The following is a 17,211-nucleotide window of genomic DNA, read 5'->3' as shown; positions in this document are numbered from 1 at the left end:
TGAGCCACGAATAGTGGCAGAACCCAGAAGATGAGGCAGACACAGGAGTACTTGAGACCCCCCTATTTAATGAAGTAAAAGTGAAGTTCTTCAGGAAAACATGTAACTCCACAACCTCAAAATGAATCCTACAAGAACAAAGGTAATCCTCCAAGACAAAAAGGTAAATCCACAAGGTGGAAGGTAAAGCACAAAAAGCCTCAAAAGATACTCAAAAAACAAACAAACAAGAACAAAAAACAGAATTCCACAAGAGAGTCCACCGGGATCAACAAGAGTTCTCAGAGTAGTAGGGCTGGGTGCTAACATACAAACACAGAGCAAAGAACAGAGGAAAACAAAGGGTTTAAATACAATCAGGGGAAACGAGGCACAGGTGCAAATAATAATGGGGATCAAGGGAAAACAAAAGGTCAAAAGGCACAATGGGGGCATCTAGTGACCAAAAACCGGAACAACCCTGGCCAAATCCTGACAGACTTGTTAATTGTTTACTCCATGTGTAACTCTGTGTTGTCTGTTCACACTGCTATGCTTTATCTTGGCCAGGTCGCAGTTGCAAATGAGAACTTGTTCTCAACTAGCCTACCTGGTTAAATAAAGGTGAAATAAAAAAATAAAACAAATAAAAAAACATGCATGGCAAGACATGATTGATGTAATTAGATGCTCTGGAGAGATCCCACCCTCCTTCCCCAACACATGTAGAATGCTTAGAAACCACCAGAAACCTGTGAAATAGATCAACAGATGATGTTTAATCTCCTCTCAAGGTCTGTTGATTTACAGTATCACAGAATCAGGAACTGTCATATCCCATGTGATATGTCAAAACAAGTTGATACATGTGTTATCATGGTGCATTTGGGTTTGTATTTGTATTTATTATGGATCCCCTTTAGCTGCAGCAGCTACTCTTCATGGGGTCCAGTAAAATGAAGGGAGTTATACAATTGTAAAAACATTTCTATACATTCACAACAGATTTCACAAAATCCATGTTCCTGTTTGATTTCGGGGTAGGCTGTCAACAGCACGTACTGTGACACTATGATATGTATTCTGATCAAGTCAACAATACCTCTAAGCATATCTGACGTCATGTATTTGATATCTTTATGTGAAGGTTAATGTCCATATTGACATCAGTTCATTGTGTTTGAGGACGGTTTACTGACGGGTTTTCAACGGATACGATTAGACGAGTTTAACAGTTACAGAAAAGCTACAGGAGCCTATCAGAACAGCTGCAGTATCAGAGGCGCAGAGCCTTAATTAACGGGCTACACATAATGGCTGACGACAGCCAGGAAAGGTTCATTTTAGCCTACGTTTAACGAGCTTTACAGTTGTCCTAATTCCATGTTGTTCTAATAGCAAGTCTGCCTTAAGTGCCGAAACTATGGTTGATATTAGAAAATAAATATGATTGGAAGTTTAGGCAAGTAATTCCAATTGGGGAATTGTTGTGGGATGTTAGCATAACATATTGCGCGTGTAGCATTCGTGCCATGGAGGATTGTGCAGGCCGGCAGGTAGCTTCAGGATCCTAGTATCATGTATGTTATAGGGATCAGATCTGGCAGACTTTTTCACCTGAACTGCTCATTGGCTGTCCATAATGAGCCCAGCCAGCAGGATGTGTAGCTGGGCTCTGCAATAATTAGCTCCCAGAGCAATTACAAATAACTCCCCCAATGGTGGAACAAACTCCCTCACGACGCCAGGACAGCGGAGTCAATCACCACCTTCCGGAGACACCTGAAACCCCACCTCTTTAAGGAATACCTAGGATAGGTTAAGTAATCCCTCTCACCCCACCCCCCTAAGTTTTAGATGCACTATTGTTAAGTGACTGTCCCACTGGATGTCATAAGGTGAATGCACCAATTTGTAAGTCGCTCTGGATAAGAGCGTCTGCTAAATGACTTAAATGTAATGTAAATGTATTCTTGTTTTAAACGCGTCATTACAACTAGCAACATGACGGTCAGTCACCTCTAAGCAGGACTCAGTGAAACGCTATGTGTTGGATTTGTCCATGACTCGCCAGATTAACCTAGCTACCATAACAGCCGTGGAGAATTTATTCTACAGTTTTAAGGGATCTTTCTGAAGGTTTTAGATGATACAGTGGTGCTTCGTCCTCTGGATGAAGAACCATTCATCTCGGCTTGGCTTCATTGCATTATTATTTGGGAAACGTTGACATGCCATTTGTGTTGACGGATGGATGAAAATAATGTGATTATAATATCGTTATAAATAGGCTAGCAGGAAAATCGGCATGAGATATCCATTGAACTGAGCCCTGCTCCATTTCAGCACCATGCCGCGGTCTCAGGTGCTGCACAGACTCGAGAAACATTTCAGCGCCATGGCACGTTCCCCTGACGCCAAGAAACGTGTCAGCTCTATGCAGCGGACAGCTCCACAGTGCTGAAATAGTTCAAGCATCCTTGAACGTCTTTGATTTGAAATAATTTTGCAAGTGGTTATAATTTATTGCACATCCTAGTTTTGCAGCTTTGCAACCTCAGAATTATAGCTAATGGATGGCAGCGAGTTACGTTTTTGTGCATGGTGATGAATGACGATGCATGATAAACCATAAATTAAACGCAAAAACGTGCACTTAGACATATTTTTGTTTGGCAGAACTTTGACAAGCTTTGATTTGTTTTCTAAAGACATTGACAATTCATATAGACATTAGACTTAGGCCTAATTGTGACATCATGTGTGTATGACATCTTTGAAGAATGCTCTGGCTTCAGCCAATCGGAATCGAGTATTCAACAATGCTTTGGCATAATTCAAGGACGTTCATATTCACTTCAGTTGTCTGCCGATGGTTCACTGACGTTTTTTCAAAGGAGCTTTTAGTATTTCCTCTAAACAGCCTACAACAATAAGCTACACATCATGTCAGATGACAGCAAGGTATGGTTCATTTAGCCTATTTTGAGTTTAGAGGAGAAATTACTAACAATATAGTAGGTCACTAACACAGCAATAGGTCTCACTGGTTTAATCCATGGACTGAAATCTGACCACTATTGCCGTTTTGTTTAAAATAGGAGCGAACAAGTTGTTTCATAAAGTCACAACCTAGGACTGATGTTGACCTCTCATTTATCCACCAGAGCGTGAAATGGGAGGATCCCCCGGATGACCAAAATAAAGTCGTGGAGAACATGAAGGATGAAACAGAGACACATGAGACCAACAAGAACAGGACAGGAGGCAAGGTAAGAAATGTTGTCCTTTACACATGTTCTGCCTACTTAGGCACAGATCTAGGATTAGTTTGCTATCGCTAAATCCTAGCCTTAAAGCATTAGGAGGAGACACCGCACTGACCTTAGATCTGCTGAGACCTATAATCTGTTGTCATGTAGGCTAAACGTAAGTCCAGTGGCCGTGCCAAGAAGACTTCCGTGGAGGAGGACAGCAGCATTGGTGCAGGTCTGAAATTACTTCATGTTGGGTGCAGGTTGTGTTCAAATTCATCAGCACTAATCTGAGAAAATAGTATCTATATAGGTGAAAGCAATATAGTGGAGGCCCGCAGAGAGATGTGCTTTTACCTGTCCAGTTCAATCAAATCACTAAAGGTGAAGGAAATTATTCAAGTTCAGATTCAACTTTAGATTTCTCTTTTTTCGGTTTCCCAGAGTCTTCTCAGACACCCGGGTGTGGTTTCCAGGAAAGGGGATCTATCATTGAGCAGCTGGAGAAGGAGGCTCAGAGGACTCTAATGCCTTCTCTCAAGATTGAGACATGCTGTGCCCCAATCCTCCTCTCCTTCCTGAGGAGTCTAACTGATGAGCAAGTCCCATGTCTTTTTCCAACCTGACATAAAACAACTCTGAATTTATAATCATAGTGCACCTTCTAACCACAAATGGGATTTTAGACACTACACCTAACATCACTGTAACCACACCCCTAACTCTTCCTGTAAATCAAGAACAAAATGTCTCATGTACTTGCTAATAGCTTAATTAAATACACTTTTATTTTACCTGACATGGCTATCTAGTGACTCCACTAACTCAACATCAGTGTGCAGGTAAAATATGTTTCCTTTCTTTTCTTTTCTCTAGCCAATGGAGAGTGATTCAGCATGGCATGAAAAATAACGTAAGTCTCTCCACATAAGGTTCTGGTCAAAAGTTGTGTGCTATATAGGGAATGGTGTCATGGAATTGCTTGATTGACAAAATCATTACTCTGTTTGTTGGCCATAGCTCACATTCGAGCAGCTCTCCATGCTGTGTCTGAAGATTGTTAAAGTCGTGACCCAGACAGCCCTCCGCATTCTCCTACCAGCGCTAGCTCGTATCATGGGGGTGAACCTGAGGAGTGGGGCAACCTCCCCAGAATCCCAGTGCTCTCTGACAGGGTCTGAGGATTCCTTAGGCAGTCTGGATGAGAGAGAGAAAAGGCTGCTGATCAGTGAGATGACCTACTGGACTAAGGAGAGGAGGAGGAATGGCAGTGCAGGGTGCCGCCAAAAATCCACTCGCAGAACCTCATCACCATGCTGTTCGCCTAAGAGGTATGTTCACAGCAATATTTCAACTTAATAATTGCAAGACCTGACCCATACTTATCATAAATTATTAACTTGGAATTCACACCTTGTAGTTTTAAATTCTGGTCAGAAATGTTGCCACTGAGGGGGTGGGTCCAGGTGAAAGTCATTTTCAACTGGGTAAGCCATAAAGTCATCTATGAATAAATAGATCAGGTACATGCCTTTCAGAATGAATCATATTCTGATGTCGTACAAACATAAAAATCAGGCAAAAAATCGTGTCAGTTGGCTTTAGGCTTCTAGAACTACGGTGGTATGAGACCATCATTGCTCTAATTTGGTTATCAGGCTCACTAATGGCCCAGATTAGATACCAGTTGGTCACATTTGCATGGCATAAGTGGTGATTGTGTGTTTATCTTCAAGGTCCCAGACCTCATTGCAGAGCTTGCCTGCAACTAGAGAGAGGCCCTCATGGAGGAGCCTCTGAAGGCTCTTTTTGGGGTAACGGAAGAGAGCCTCCTGATATCCCTGGTTGAGGGTCACTCCAACCCCACCTCCTCCAGCTCCTCCGAGTTGAGGTGTGCTATCGTGGGGAGGTGGTACACCAGCTTAACTCTGGCCTCTCAGTGGTCATTCAGGCCAGCTCGGGGAGTTTCCCCCTATGGACAGTCAGGACATAGCAGCAGGCAAGGTTCAGAGGTTTAAAAACCTCATGGAGGAGTTTGGCTCTTATAACACCCTGCAAGCAGCTCTTTCCTCCCAGGACCCTGCATTTGACAGAGTCCTGGTAAAGTCCTTGACCCAGCAGCTGGTACAGGGATGCAAGGAGGCGTCAAGACCAGCTTCTGCTGCAACAAACCCATCAGACCAGGCTGAGACAGAGAGGGGGGCTGAGCAGAAAGCAAGAAGGAGCTTCCTTTGCTTTTCAATGACCAAACTCAGGATCAACTTCAAGGTATAGCAGGGAGTTAGCATTTGTTTTTGGATCCAGTTAGGTGCTGATGTTATTGATGTTATTGATATGATAAGACAAATACATGAGATAAATATGTTTTATTAATCACTAAATTGTTGCCTTGGATTCAGAAGTGTTCCATTTATTTATTTATTTATTCTCTGTACCATTATCTTTACCTTTCTTCTGTTAGCGTTACAAGAGAGGAAACAAAAAGGACTGCCATTCAGTCCAGGAACAGACTGAGATTCCCTCTACTGATGGACATTGCATAGGTAAGGATGTTTTAGAGCTCTGCTAAAGCTTGTAGTTTTGTTTAGGTGTGTGTTAGAAACATAGGTATGCCTACCAAACTCATAGCACTGTTATTTTTCAACGTTACTATACTGCATCTCTCTCTCTCTTACCCCATCCATTTCTCTTGTGTTCCTAGCTCCTGTTGGAGAGGTTTCTCCCTCCATATCTCAGCCTGTCAAAAAACGATCCTTGATTGTTAGGGTCTAACCCTAACCCTAACCCAATCTTCCAATCCAAATCCCAAAAGAAGATTACTCAGTTGACATCACACGCAAGTAACAAGACCTGATCCCCAAAGTTATGGAAGTCTTCTGTGCATGGTCAGGCTGCTCTGAGACACAAGCCTATCCAGAGAACTTGAGGATTCATAAAGTCTACAGAGTTGTCTATAAAAATCTGTTGGGGGAGTTTGGCTCTGAGAACATCCTCCAACAGGCCGTGTCGACTCAGGACTCTTCATTTGATAGGATTCTTGTCAAGTCTTTGAGTGAAGCGCTTCTCCACAGATGTAATGAGGCATTGAGGGCAGCCTCAAGAACATCAGTCAAAACCACCGGGCCTTAGGCTCTTCCACTGGCTGAGGATGTGAGGGCTAGCAGGGGGAAATTATCTTTTCTACAAAGGCTGGTCAGGCTGACAGGCAACTTAAAGGTACAGCAAACGTATTTAAATGAACAGTTGTGGGAGATAATGTGAGTAAACAATGCTATTCAGTGTAAAAAATATAAAACCATCCATTCATTCCAAAACCAATCATAAATGTTGTGCTGGTGTGGTAGGTGTGATTGCTATCATCATGAGGTTGTTCAGCTGTGACATTTCTTTAAACATGTTTTTCTCTTTAAATACTTAGCTATTCAAGAAGGGGAACGAGAAGGATTCCCACTGCTCTGAATCAGAACAAGTACAGACCACTGCTGAAGATGGCATGCGTAAGTTCACACAACAGGACATTGTCTGTTTGAGATATTGGTGTACAAAGAAATGTCATTTCAAAATAACCTTACAAAGGTTATATACGCAATCAGTAGTCATCTCTTATGTAAAAGTAATTATATTCTCCAAAACTCAAGCTGTTGGTTCTCATTTATCAGTGTCAGTTATGTTGAGTTGTAACATACATTACATCATTTCTAAATTAAAGTGCATGTCAACTCTTCTCTCTTCTGTAGTGCCCAGCATAGTGCCACATGCTGCCATGTCTGCACTGCCAAAGGATCTCCCCGCCAGCTCCCAACAGGAGACGCCTCACAAACGTCCACTTCTCGTCAGGATGTTTTCTGCCATCTCCAAAGGCCTGTTCAAGCCCTTCAAACAGTCCTTAAAGACCAAGTAACTCAAGACAATTTATTAAACGTCATTCATTGCATTAAATTGGCCTTTGTCTTGTTATGTGCTCCTGTTAACAGACCAGATTACAATACTGGTCTTTTAAATGTTAGCAGTGATAGCAACATTAACTATAGTGGTGTGTATAGCCCTTCTACACAGTCTGACTCTTCTGACACTGTGTGACATGCCCTCTGATCCAGTGATCTAGGATCTTCTGAGTGGCTTTAGGCCTGAATCTCTGCCCTCCTGCCCAAATAAATGTTTTCTCTTCTGATATATCTGCCACTGTCAGCAGCCAGCAGGGGGAAACATTTCTCCCTCATAACTAAAACACTGAGAAAGGCTTTTATCAATTGCAGCATATTCCATCTTTTGATTTAACCTATTATACGGTAGTAGTACCCATTATTTCCCAACGGTTATATCACAGGAAATGTGTTATAAAAAGTCAACTTACAGTGCATCCGGAAAGTATTCAGACCACTTGACTTTTTCCACATTGTTACGTTTTCCTCTCATTAAGCTACACAAAACACCTCATGACAAAGCGAAAAGTGTAGAACATTTTAGCAAATTTATTAAGAATAAAAACAGAATTACCTTATTTAAATAATTATTGAGACCCTTTGCTATGAGACTCGAAATTGAGCTCTGGTGCATCCTGTTTCCATTGATCATCCTTGAGATGTTTCTACAACTTGTTTGGAGTCCTGTGGTAAATTCAATTGATTGGACATGATTTGGAAAGAAACACAGACCTGGGGGAAGGGTATGGAAAACAATATTCTCTGATCTGATGATACCGAGATTGAACTATTTGGCCTGAATCAGGATCCTGGGAAAGATGAACGGAGCAAAGTACAGAGATCGTTGATGAAAACCTGCTCCAGAGGTTCACCTTCCAACAGGACAACGACCCTAAGCACACAGCCAAGACAATGCAGGACTGGATTCGGGACAAGTCTCTGAATGTCCATGAATGGCCCAGCCAGAGCCCGGACCGATCAACATCTCTGGAGACCTGAAAAAACTGCAGCGACGCTCCCCATCCAATCTGACAGAACTTGAGAGGATCTGCAGAGAAAAATGGGAGAAACTCCCCAAATACAGGTGTACCAAGCTTGTAGCGTCATACCCAAGAAGACTCTAAGCTGTAATCGCTGCCAAAGGTGCTTCAACAAAGTACTGAGTAAAGGGTCTGAATATTTGTAAATATCATATCAGTATTTTATTTTTAGTACATTGTTTTTTATTTTTTTTAATCAAAAACCTGTTTTTGCTTTCTTATTATGGGTTATTATCTGTAGGGGGACGGGGGGGACGATTGAATCAATTTTAGAATAAGTCTGTAACGTAAATATGTGGAAAAAGTCAAGGGGTCTGAATACTTTCCGAATGCACTTTATGTAATGAAAATATTAGCTGGTTGCCACTATAGATAGCTAGGTTATCCAGTGCAGTGGTAATACTGCCTTTCCTGGGAGATAACGTAGGATGCATGCTTATCCGGGTGCCAGAGACACAATCACAAGCTTTCTTCAGACTACATAGCTCAAACTTACAACGTAAAGATATGATTATCACTACTTAGGTCAGACCTGATATTGTGTATAAAAACAAAACACTTTATTACAAATAGACTGAAAAAATCCATTGATAACACAACTACTTTACAAGTACAAATGTTTTCCTTATTCATTGTTATTTACAGTTTTTTTTCTGCAACATCATATTTATGAGAAAACACAATATACTAAAGTACATGTTTACAGTGTATTTGTTACATAAACATAATAGACTGAAAGGAAAATGCATTATTATCCATTAAATATCTGAAGGTTACAAAAAAAAACTAAATGTTACATTTAAGAGTCAAGCTCCCTCTTATGCAAACAATTAAGGAGATAACTTTTAGGGACACTTCTGTCAATGTTAAATTGATACATTGAAAAGAGTTATGTGAATGTGTTTCCACAGGTAAAAATGCATTCACTAATGACTCAGGGCTTTGATGTCTGTGAATAACTTTCACAATGACAATTAACATGAGGACGGAAGTCGCCCCACCTTTATCGTTCTGGTAGGCAATGCATTGCATCTGTACTACTGAGATGTAGTCTGGGAGCTCTAACTAGTCCTGTGGGCACCAAGCTGCTGCCCCCGCTGGGCTTCGCCTGGGTCTTACCCCTCATGGCCCCTCTGTGAGCCTGGCCCTTGGCTGGCTGCTGCTGTACTGGGGACTTTGCTGCAGCGGAAACTGGGGGTCTGTATCTGAGGCGAGGCAGCTGCAGTCACCACCTGCTGCTGGAGGAACTTCTGCGGAACCACCTGGGCTGTGGCTGTGCCTGCTGGAATCATCTGGACCTGGGGATGTAGTCAAATCAAATCAAATCAAATTGTATTTGTCACATACACATGGTTAGCATATGTTAATGCGAGTGTAGCGAAATGCTTGTGCTTCTAGTTCCGACAATGCAGTAATAACCAACAAGTAATCTAGCTAACAATTCCAAAACTACTACCTTATAGACACAAGTGTAAGGGGATAAGAATATGTACATAAAGATATATGAGTGAGTGATGGTACAGAGCGGCATAGGCAAGATACAGTAGATGGTATTGAGTGCAGTATATACATATGAGATGAGTATGTAAAAAAGTGGCATAGTTAAAGTGGCTAGTGATACATGTATTACATAAAGATGCAGTAGATGAGTACAGTATATACATATACATATGAGATGAATAATGTAGGGTATGTAAACATTATATTAGGTAGCATTGTTTAAAGTGGCTAGTGATATATTTTACATCATTTCCCATCAATTCCCATTATTAAAGTGGTTGGAGTTGAGTCAGTGTGTTGGCAGCAGCCACTCAATGTTAGTGGTGTTGAGAAATTCTTGTTGAAGTTTTCGATTATCATGGATTTATCGGTGGTGACCGTGTTACCAAGCCTCAGTGCAGTGGGCAGCTGGGAGGAGATGCTCTTGTTCTCCATGGACTTTACAGTGTCCCAGAACTTTTTAGAGTTTGAGCTACAGGATGCAAATTTCTGCTTGAAAAAGCTGGCCTTTGCTTTCCTGACTGACTGCGTGTATTGGTTCCTGACTTCCCTGAACAGTTGCATATCGCGGGACTATTCAATGCTATTGCAGTCCGCCACATGATGTTTTTGTGCTGGTCGAGGCAGTCAGGTCTGGAGTGAACCAAGGGCTATATCTGTTCTTAGTTCTGCATTTTTTAACGGAGCATGCTTATCTAAGATGGTGAGGAAGTTACTTTTAAAGAATGACCAGGCATCCTCAACTGACGGGATGAGATCAATATCCTTCCAGGATACCCGGGCCAGGTTGATTAGAAAGGCCTGCTCGCATAAGTGTTTTAGGTAGCGTTTGACAGTGATGAGGGGTGGTCGTTTGACTGAGGACCCGTAGCGGATACAGGCAATGAGGCAGTGATCGCTGAGATCCTGATTGAAGACAGCGGAGGTGTATTTGGAGGGCCAGTTGGTCAGGATAACGTCTATAAGGGTGCCCTTGTTTAAAGATGTAGGGTTGTACCTGGTGGGTTCCTTGATGATTTGTGTGAGATTGAGGGCATCTAGCTTAGATTGTAGGACTGCCGGGGTGTTAAGCATATCCCAGTTTAGGTCACCTAACAGAACAAACTCTGAAGCTAGATGGGGGGGCGATCAATTCACAAATGGTGTCTATGGCACAGCTGGGAGCTGAGGGGGATCGGTAGCAGGCGGCAACAGTGAGAGACTTATTTCTGGAGAGAGTAATTTTAAAATTAGTAGTTTGAACTGTTTGGGTATGGACCTGGAAAGTATGACATTACTTTGCAGGCTAACTCCCTCCCCTTTGGCAGTTCTATCTTGACGGAAAATGTTATAGTTGGGTATGGAAATCTCAGAATTATTGGTGGCCTTCCTAAGCCAGGATTTAGACACGGCAAGGACATCAGGGTTGGCAGAGTGTGCTAAAGCAGTGAGTAAAACAAACTTAGGGAGGAGGCTTCTGATGTTGACATGCATGAAACTAATGCTTTTTCGATCACAGAAGTCAACAAATGAGGGTGCCTGGGGACATGAGGGCCGGGGTTTACCTCCACATCACCCGCAGAACAAAGGAGGAGAAGTATGAGGGTGCGGCTAAAGGCTATCAAAACTGGTCGCCTAGAGAGTTGGGGACAAAGAATAAAAACACCACACCTTCCAAACCCCAGGAGAGTTACTCTGTCCTCTTCCACCCTAACTTTGAAAAAACTGTGGATACCGCTAAAATAATATTGCATTAACCCCCCACCATAGAGTTAGTTAGGATAGAGCCCTCCACACCAAACACTCAAACTCCCAGCATGCATTGCAAGAGAGAGAAAGAGTGAGTGAGAGAGAGAGAGAGGGAGAGGTGGGGGATAGGGAGAGAGAGAGCGTAGATTGAAGGCATCTCGTCCGGAGTACACACATTTCTCTTCATGTGATACATGATGTTTGGCTGTGCTGTGCGAAGTGTTATCTTATGGGTTTGGTGATTGTTCTGTGTGAAGCCGTATTCTGCATTGCATCATGGAATGTGATGAAATCCTTGGGCCTATGGCTGTTGAAGCTACTCCACTGCACTGCTGCTGTGAGCAGGAGTGGGAGAGAAGTCATGCTTTTTATTATACTCTTGTTCTGTCACTTATTCTCCATCTCAAAGGCTGCCAAATATTTTGAAGAGTGGTTAAAGAGGTGGCTGTGTGTACACACACTCAGACTCCAACTCTATGTATAGGTTTGTCTTATTCCAGAATACATCCATAATTGTGATCAACACAGTATGGTTCTAGGTTTTCCACTCTGTGATTAAAAGTAGTTCTCAGAGTAGAGCTATTTTGAATTGACCAAAGCACTTCTCCCCGATTGCTCAGTTTGGCCTGGCGGCCAGCTCTAGGAAGAGTCTTGGTGTTTCCAAACTCTTCCGTTTAAGAATGATGGAGGCCACTGTGTCCTTGGGGACCTTCAATATTGCAGAAACGTTTTGGTACCATTCACCAGATCTGTGTCTTGACACAATCATGTCTCTGAGCTCTATGGACAATTCCTTCGACCTCATGGCTTGGTTTTTGCTCTGACATACACTGTCAACTGTTGACGTTATATTTTCAACATATAGAAAATATATAGAAAACATCTAGCTGCAGATAGCTAATTCTCCTCTATGTGTTTTCCCCTTGCTGCTAATAAGCTCTTACCAATCGAACTAAATTAATAGACAACATCTGGTTATCTGACAGTCTATGCAGCAACTATTGTATTAGAGTCAAGCTGTGGTTATTTTATTTATTTTCCTAGACAAGTCAGTTCAGAACAAATTCTTATTTACAATCACAGCTTAGGAACAGTGGGTTAACTACCTTGTTCAGGAGCAGAACGTCATATTTTTTTACATGGTTAGCTCAGGGATCTGACCTAGCAACCTTTCTGCCCAACGCTCTAACCACAAGGCTACCTGCTGCCCCAAGTCCTGCCAACTCAAAAACTGCACAATAAATGTGTAACCAAGGGGGAACTAGTGCATTTCTCTGAGAAAAGCTGCTTCAGTTTTACTAATCTTCCAAAACACTTGAAATTCTTGTAAAATCATGGCATTTATTTGATCAAATAGACTTTGAAAGGGTAGACATGCAGAAATGCCTCTTGTCAAAAGTCTTGCTGTTACAAAAGTAGTTCTAACTGCAGCGTAAGAGGTTACAGGTTCTTCTTGGTGTAGCACCTGAATGGCTTCATCATTGCTGAAAAGACCCTGACAATCAAGGATCGTTTTTTGACAGGCTGAGATATGGAGGGAGAAACCTCTCCAACGGGAGCTAGAAACACAAGAGAAATGGATGGGGTAAGAGAGAGAGAGAGATGCAGTATAGTAACGTTGAAAAATAACAGTGCTATGAGTTTGGTAGGCATACCTATGTTTCTAACACACACCTAAACAAAACTACAAGCTTTAGCAGAGCTCTAAAACATCCTTACCTATGCAATGTCCATCAGTAGAGGGAATCTCAGTCTGTTCCTGGACTGAATGGCAGTCCTTTTTGTTTCCTCTCTTGGAACGCTAACATAAGAAAGGTAAAGAAAATGGTACAGAGAATAAATAAATAAATAAATGGAACACTTCTGAATCCAAGGCAACAATTTAGTGATGAATAAAACATTTCTCATGTATTTGTCTTATCATATCAATAACATCAATAACATCAGCACCTAACTGGAACCAAAAACAAATGCTAACTCCTGCTATACCTTGAAGTTGATCCTGAGTTTGGTCATTGAAAAGCAAAGGAAGCTCCTTCTTGCTTTCTGCTCAGCCCCCCTCTCTGTCTCAGCCTGGTCTGATGGGTTTGTTGCAGCAGAAGCTGGTCTTGACGCCTCCTTGCATCCCTGTACCAGCTGCTGGGTCAAGGACTTTACCAGGACTCTGTCAAATGCAGGGTCCTGGGAGGAAAGAGCTGCTTGCAGGATGTTATAAGAGCCAAACTCCTCCATGAGGTTTTTATGTACACCTCTGAACACCCTTTGGATGTTCAGGTTCTGGGAATATGCCTTTGTCCTGGAGAATCTGGATGCAGCACAGAACTCAGACAGGACTTGTCTGATGAGTTGCTGACATGTTTCTGTCAGATCTGCTGCCTGTTGGGAGGGTCCATCTAGGGCTGAGGGTCTGATCTCCGATAGCAACCTTATCAACAGTATGGTGACAAAACAGATGCCATCATCTTTGCTGGAGTCCATCAAGTACTGCAGTGGGAATGCAGTGGCACTGCTGATGTCCGGGGTGATTAAGAGCTCCCTCAGATGGCCAGAGCTGCTGGGGATGCACACCTCCTTCTCTTCAATGTCAATCCCATCTCCCTTTGGTACCAAAGAGGTTCCCTTGTTGGTGAAAGACGGAGTGGAGGATCGAAAGAGGCTTTAGCACTCGGCGGTCGACTGCGGTCAGTCATTGGACTGTTACGATGCAGGGGTTCATCTGTGTGTGCCATCATCTTTGTCTTTAGGTCACTTGAAGAAATCTCTGGCATTTTAGAGACCCTGGTGTCGATGCAGGAGCTCCTGACGATGGGGCAGGTCAGATCAAAAGGCACTTCGTCAGGGATGGGAGTGCCAGGGAGGTTGATCTCTAACTCACACTCTGACCTAGGACTCTTTGAAGAGCTGGACAAGGAACTACGACCATTTAAAGAAGTGGACAAAGATGAACAGGTTCTAGGGATGTCTTGGCAGACTTGTTCACTGTCATCCTCACTTTTTCTCAACCTCCTTCAGTATAGTTCCTACCATATCATTGATCTGAAGGAGCTCCCTGGAATCCTTCATTCGCCCTAAGTTTGAGATTTCATTCTGGATAGCAACCAGGATTTCCCCAAGGGTCTCTTTGGAAGAAGCATTTTCTGTCCTTTCGATCCGGGTGGCTTCAGCCCTGTGAAGAAATCCTTAAGTGTGTTCTTCATACTGACGCAGATGGTCTTAGCTGTTGACCAAAGCTTCTCCTCTGATATTTTAACACTCAATTCAGTATCATCCAGTTGGGAGCCCCTGTGGGAGCACTGTGAAACTCTCCCACTTCTTTCCAGTAGCACAGTGTCAGTGGACTCATTTTTCTGGAAAATAGTCACCATTCCTTTGACAAAGGTTTCCACTAATCCAGAGGCTGTATTCTCAGAGGACATGGAGGACATGGATTCTGAAAGGACATGGATCTCTGATGGTGAGCTAGATGATAAGCCAGCCTGCAGACTTTTCTGAAGACCAGTATGGCTGATCTGTGTGATAAAGGAATGACTGGATCTCATCAGCACTTTACTCACTGCCTCTTCTGCCTGAGTCTGGAAGTCATTGCTAGAGAGCTTCTTAATGCTCTGAATCAGACTAGTAGAAGACTCCGTGATTCTGACACTCTCTTCTGAGCTCAGTTGAGAATATTGAGTACTCACACTCAAGTCTTCATTGGGTGAGGGTGACTGGGAAATAGTATAGTCATCGAGCTTTGATAGGACGCCATCAACAAACCAACAAGCCTCTAGGGACTCATCAGATGAACTGACAACGGCCAAGGATTTACTCTCCACTTTTGATAACTCTGACTTGTAGATGGAAAAAACACTGCTAAGAACTTCTGAGTACTGGTATCCAGATTGGAGAGACAGAGAGCTGGTATTGGTTGGCTCTCACTGGGAACTCTACTAAGTTTGGTGCTGGGTAACTGGACCTCAACAGTTGAAACAGTTGCCTTTTCCATAGTGTCTGAAGACTCCTGAAGAGAAGCATCCTTAGCCACACCTTCTTCTCGAGCGGATAGAGTTAAAAGGTCCCTCAGCTTTGCTCGTATACGGCCGTAGAGTGTGCGGGCTAGAGAGAAGGTTATCATCTGTGAAGATCCTGTTTTGTGGTCATTTACAGGAACTGGCCAATCAACTGCTTCACATGTGCCTTCAAATGATGCTATCGTCTCCATGCCTCCCACAAATGCCTTAACAATCACTGTGGCAGTGGAGGTTACAGATGTCAGGGCTGTGCAGCTGGTATTCAGGGAAGCTTCAGTAAGGCTAGGAGCAGCACTAGAAGTAGAAGGCCTAGAGGAAGGAGCCATGCCAGAAGAGCTGCTGACTTTCCTTGTAAGGATGGTGCTCACCGCCTTCAGGGCTTTAGACTGAAAGTTGGAGCTAGAGAGGGTCTGAATCTTTCTGGCCACCACACTGGTAGAGGATCCAGTCTCTTTGAGAAAGTGAGTGGTCCTTTCTTTCCCAGATGGACACTCAACATCAAGGTCACATTGAAGATTGGTCAGACATTTTGACCCCAAGATTGTCATCTTCTTGGCCAGATCCAATAGGATGTTGAAGTCCTGTGCCATTTTGTCCATTGTGCCGACAATGGCATCCAGCACATCATCGGTCACAGGGTCCATGAGGGGCTCGATAAACCCTACCCACTCTGGCTCAGACGTTTGGCTCTGTAGCTCGGCCAGGATCTGCACCGAGGCTACCCGAATGACCTCCTTGCCTGCTGCTATGTCCTGACTGTCCATAGGGGGGAAACTCCCCGAGCTGGCCTGAATGACCACTGAGAGGCCAGAGTTAAGCTGGTGTACCACCTCCCCCACGATAGCACACCTCAACTCGGAGGAGCTGGAGGAGGTGGGGTTGGAGTGACCCTCAACCAGGGATATCAGGAGGCTCTCTTCCGTTACCCCAAAAGAGCCTTCAGAGGCTCCTCCATGAGGGGAGCCTCTCTGAGTTGCAGGCAAGCTCTGCAATGAGGTCTGGGACCTTGAAGATAAACACACAATCACCACTTATGCCATGCAAATGTGACCAACTGGTATCTAATCTGGGCCATTAGTGAGCCTGATAACCAAATTAGAGCAATGATGGTCTCATACCACCGTAGTTCTAGAAGCCTAAAGCCAACTGACACGATTTTTTGCCTGATTTTATGTTTGTACGACATCAGAATATGATTCATTCTGAAAGGCATGTACCTGATCTATTTATTCATAGATGACTTTATGGCTTACCCAGTTAAAATGACTTTCACCTGGACCCACCCCTCAGTGGCAACATTTCTGACCAGAATTTAAAACTACAAGGTGTGAATTCCAAGTTAATAATTTATGATAAGTATGGGTCAGGTCTTGCAATTATTAAGTTGAAATATTGCTGTCAACATACCTCTTAGGCGAACAGCATGGTGATGAGGTTCTGCGAGTGGATTTTTGGCGGCACCCTGCACTGCCATTCCTCCTCCTCTCCTTAGTCCAGTAGGTCATCTCACTGATCAGCAGCCTTTTCTCTCTCTCATCCAGACTGCCTAAGGAATCCTCAGACCCTGTCAGAGAGCACTGGGATTCTGGGAGGTTGCCCCACCCTCAGGTTCACCCCCATGATACGAGCTAGCGCTGGTAGGAGAATGCGGAGGGCTGTCTGGGTCACGACTTTAACAATCTTCAGACACAGCATGGAGAGCTGCTCGAATGTGAGCTATGGCCAACAAACAGAGTAATGATTTTGTCAATCAAGCAATTCCATGACACCATTCCCT

The 17,211-nt window shown here is 43.3% G+C and overlaps 2 protein-coding genes and 1 long non-coding RNA gene across 5 annotated transcripts; 2 read left to right on the top strand and 1 right to left on the bottom strand.

The window, feature by feature from the left end:
• Nucleotides 1–568: 568 nt before the first annotated feature.
• Nucleotides 569–5,897, top strand: LOC124024807. 2 transcript variants are annotated; one of them, XM_046338568.1, is made up of 7 exons: nucleotides 569–603; nucleotides 3,147–3,251; nucleotides 3,402–3,468; nucleotides 3,678–3,831; nucleotides 4,110–4,146; nucleotides 4,254–4,564; nucleotides 5,695–5,895. In XM_046338568.1, the coding sequence occupies exons 2-7, from the start codon at nucleotides 3,198–3,200 to the stop codon at nucleotides 5,774–5,776; spliced, it is 705 nt and encodes a 234-aa protein (XP_046194524.1). In that variant the 5' UTR covers nucleotides 569–603; nucleotides 3,147–3,197; the 3' UTR covers nucleotides 5,777–5,895. The 2 variants fall into 2 exon arrangements, with proteins under 2 accessions (XP_046194524.1, XP_046194523.1); XM_046338567.1 differs by lacking the exon at nucleotides 569–603 and adding an exon at nucleotides 2,657–2,943 and having other exon boundaries at nucleotides 5,695–5,897.
• Nucleotides 5,898–6,209: 312 nt separating this feature from the next.
• On the top strand, nucleotides 6,210–7,510 carry LOC124024802. Its single transcript, XR_006837090.1, has 3 exons — nucleotides 6,210–6,449; nucleotides 6,652–6,730; nucleotides 6,971–7,510. It is a non-coding gene; the product is annotated as an uncharacterized LOC124024802 (long non-coding RNA).
• Nucleotides 7,511–8,734: 1,224 nt separating this feature from the next.
• Nucleotides 8,735–14,414, bottom strand: LOC124024801. 2 transcript variants are annotated; one of them, XM_046338556.1, is made up of 4 exons: nucleotides 13,414–14,414; nucleotides 13,144–13,225; nucleotides 12,890–12,983; nucleotides 8,735–9,494 (listed from the first exon to the last, which is right to left on the bottom strand). In XM_046338556.1, the coding sequence occupies exons 1-4, from the start codon at nucleotides 13,900–13,902 to the stop codon at nucleotides 9,485–9,487; spliced, it is 675 nt and encodes a 224-aa protein (XP_046194512.1). In that variant the 5' UTR covers nucleotides 13,903–14,414; the 3' UTR covers nucleotides 8,735–9,484. The 2 variants fall into 2 exon arrangements, with proteins under 2 accessions (XP_046194512.1, XP_046194511.1); XM_046338555.1 differs by lacking the exon at nucleotides 8,735–9,494 and having other exon boundaries at nucleotides 12,603–12,983.
• Between the last annotated feature and the right edge of the window lie 2,797 nt (nucleotides 14,415–17,211).

The sequence above is a fragment of the Oncorhynchus gorbuscha genome, unplaced genomic scaffold (genome assembly GCF_021184085.1).
Source record: "Oncorhynchus gorbuscha isolate QuinsamMale2020 ecotype Even-year unplaced genomic scaffold, OgorEven_v1.0 Un_scaffold_2009, whole genome shotgun sequence".
NCBI lineage: Eukaryota > Metazoa > Chordata > Actinopteri > Salmoniformes > Salmonidae > Oncorhynchus > Oncorhynchus gorbuscha.
Note: the sequence above shows the minus strand (reverse complement) of the source record. Positions and strands in the feature narration are given on the sequence as shown.

Excerpts from the sequence above, each read along its gene's own strand:
- LOC124024807 (XM_046338567.1), top strand. Across the intron at positions 3,252-3,401 it reads AGAACAGGACAGGAGGCAAG|GCTAAACGTAAGTCCAGTGG; the intron begins GTAAGAAATGTT and ends GTTGTCATGTAG. Across the intron at positions 3,832-4,109 it reads CTGAGGAGTCTAACTGATGA|CCAATGGAGAGTGATTCAGC; the intron begins GCAAGTCCCATG and ends TCTTTTCTCTAG.
- LOC124024801 (XM_046338555.1), bottom strand. The coding sequence starts at position 13,902 with ATGGACTCCAGCAAAGATGATGGCATCTGTTTTGTCACCATACTGTTG. Across the intron at positions 13,226-13,413 it reads AACTCAGGATCAACTTCAAG|CGTTCCAAGAGAGGAAACAA; the intron begins GTATAGCAGGAG and ends TTCTTATGTTAG. Across the intron at positions 12,984-13,143 it reads TACTGATGGACATTGCATAG|CTCCCGTTGGAGAGGTTTCT; the intron begins GTAAGGATGTTT and ends TTGTGTTTCTAG.